This window comes from Erythranthe guttata, chromosome 3, assembly GCF_056151865.1.
Source record: "Erythranthe guttata isolate IM_541 chromosome 3, IM_541, whole genome shotgun sequence".
Taxonomy (NCBI): Eukaryota; Viridiplantae; Streptophyta; class Magnoliopsida; order Lamiales; family Phrymaceae; genus Erythranthe; species Erythranthe guttata.
The window spans coordinates 8633812-8636009 of NC_142535.1; the positions used below are offsets into that span (position 1 = coordinate 8633812).

Below are 2198 nucleotides of genomic sequence, written 5' to 3' on the forward strand. Positions count from 1 at the left end.
TTATTATTATTATTATTATTATTATTATTATTATTATTATTATTATTATTATTATTATTATTATTATTATTTATTTAATATGGATGATTTATAATTTGTGGGGGAGTTTTCCATCGATGAGTTTTTGAGTAAAATATTTATTCGTTTTTCATTGTTAGGTGATATGCTTAATTGGGCCAATCCAATGGGCCTACAATCTCTTTACCTATTGGGCCACGAGCCCAATATCGAAGACTATTATCACCGAGGCCCAATCACCTTCAAATAAGGTTTGGGCCCAACAATCTTATCTAAGCTATAAATAAAGGTTTGAACTCATTCCTCAAGGTACGTCCTAATAACTGAGCAATACTACAATACGTATTCTCTGGACTATTTCTATGATCAGCACGTCTAACTTGAGCGTCGGAGGGGTTTCCGCCGGATCAACCCCCGGCGTAGTTCACGTGTGTTCATTTCGCAGGTACCTCAGGATCATCAAGTTGTCAAGCTACTGATCTGCTTTGCTCTCCCAGTTCGTTTTCTACACTACCCCAGATGATCTAAGTATTTAGCATCATCACTTTCTGAGATTTTGTTGCTTGATACAACTTTTCCTGACTTAAATCAAAACTCTGCTGATTTTAGCCATTAAGATGGGTAGGATGGAAATGTAGGAACTTGAGAATTCTTGGGATTTGGCAATTTCATTTTTCCGGTTGACTCTTGACCCATCAGCGCCTCGTGGTCATGTCTAATATAAACATGTTACTTTATGATCCAATAAGCAGTTTAACACCGGCAGCGAGTTTTGCTTTTAGCAAAGCAGCGCCTTCTCTAGCTATTGCCATCCGATCGCTATCCACAATGTCTGCTTCACCTTGTTTAGCCATTACATTCTCGTACTTGCGAAAAACATTAGGTTTAATTCGACGAAAATCAATAACTATTTTCTTGAGTGAAGTCGCATTCTCAACCACATACTCAGCCAGTTCAACATCAATATCACCGCCTGCAAAACCTTCTATCTGAAGCACTTCAACACCAAGATGTCTATTTTGTGCTTTAACAGTATGAATCGTTCTTCGCATAAAATTTTCAGACCATTGGAGCTATCACCAAAAAAAAAAAATTAAATTAATTATATTTTTTCAGTTTTTTCGTTCGATTCGAAAACTCAACTCACCTTCAATACAAGCTCACGTAATGAAGGTGCAACACTCATTAGGGGAGTAAAACACAGTAGACTTTGATATCCACTTGGGCGCATAATATCGAGTACTAATTTCTTGAGCTTAGGTAAATCTGGACATTTTGCAAGTACATAATCCTGAAACAATAAGTTTAATCTCAACAATTTCAGACAAAAAAAAAAGAATTTATTAAGAAAAGAAAAAGAAAAAAGGATATAATACTAACCTGAAATATAGATGTGTGAAGTGTCAGAGACTCGAGCTGAGAAAGAAAACCCGATAATTGGTTCATATAATCAATTAATATCACAGGACTCATTGCCCCAAGGGATAAATTAATAAGAGACTCGACATTTGTTTATGGTACTTTTTAAAGACAAAAATTTCCCTGATAGGGACTTTACACGAAACATTTATTCTTCTTAAATAACATCTTCACAACTTTTTAGTATTACTATTACCTCCCCTGAGGGTAATTATTGTATTTAAAAAGTAAGATAAAAGAAATGTCACGTCTGCAAGGGTAGAATCTACAATTTTCGGGATATTACATTTAAATAAAAAGATTCCGTAAAAAATCACACCATAAGGGGGTCGTGTAAGACATAACCAATCATCTGGGGGGTTTTGGTAATTACCGATAAGTTGGGGTGCTTTCCGTAATTTAGCCTAAGTTCATGAGAATTTTTGTAATTTATCCTATTAACAACGATTATCGTTCTTTTCACGTCTTATCGTTCGCTTTTACCCAGATATTATTTTGATTTAATTTTAATGTCATCTTGATAATATAATTAAATATTAATTTCTAGTTTATATCTATATAATCTATATAATCTATATATCTATATAATATATAAAAGTTGAATTCCACACCTAATTGATTGACATTTGTCAATTTCAATTGGTGACATGTATTCAATTTCATCCTATGTGGCAAATTGATTGGTGAAAACAAATCATTAAAAAACATGTCACCATTTTCCAAAATTAAAAAGATATTAAATTATTTTATTATATATTTAT

At 33.1% G+C, this 2198-nt stretch overlaps 1 protein-coding gene across 1 annotated transcript; it reads right to left on the reverse strand.

The window, feature by feature from the left end:
• Positions 1 to 752: 752 nt before the first annotated feature.
• On the reverse strand, positions 753 to 1513 carry LOC148771713 (uncharacterized). Its single transcript, XM_088815189.1, has 3 exons — positions 1399 to 1513; positions 1166 to 1309; positions 753 to 1091 (listed from the first exon to the last, which is right to left on the reverse strand). Exons 1-3 carry the CDS (start codon positions 1489 to 1491, stop codon positions 753 to 755), a joined length of 576 nt encoding a protein of 191 aa, XP_088671315.1. The 5' UTR covers positions 1492 to 1513.
• Between the last annotated feature and the right edge of the window lie 685 nt (positions 1514 to 2198).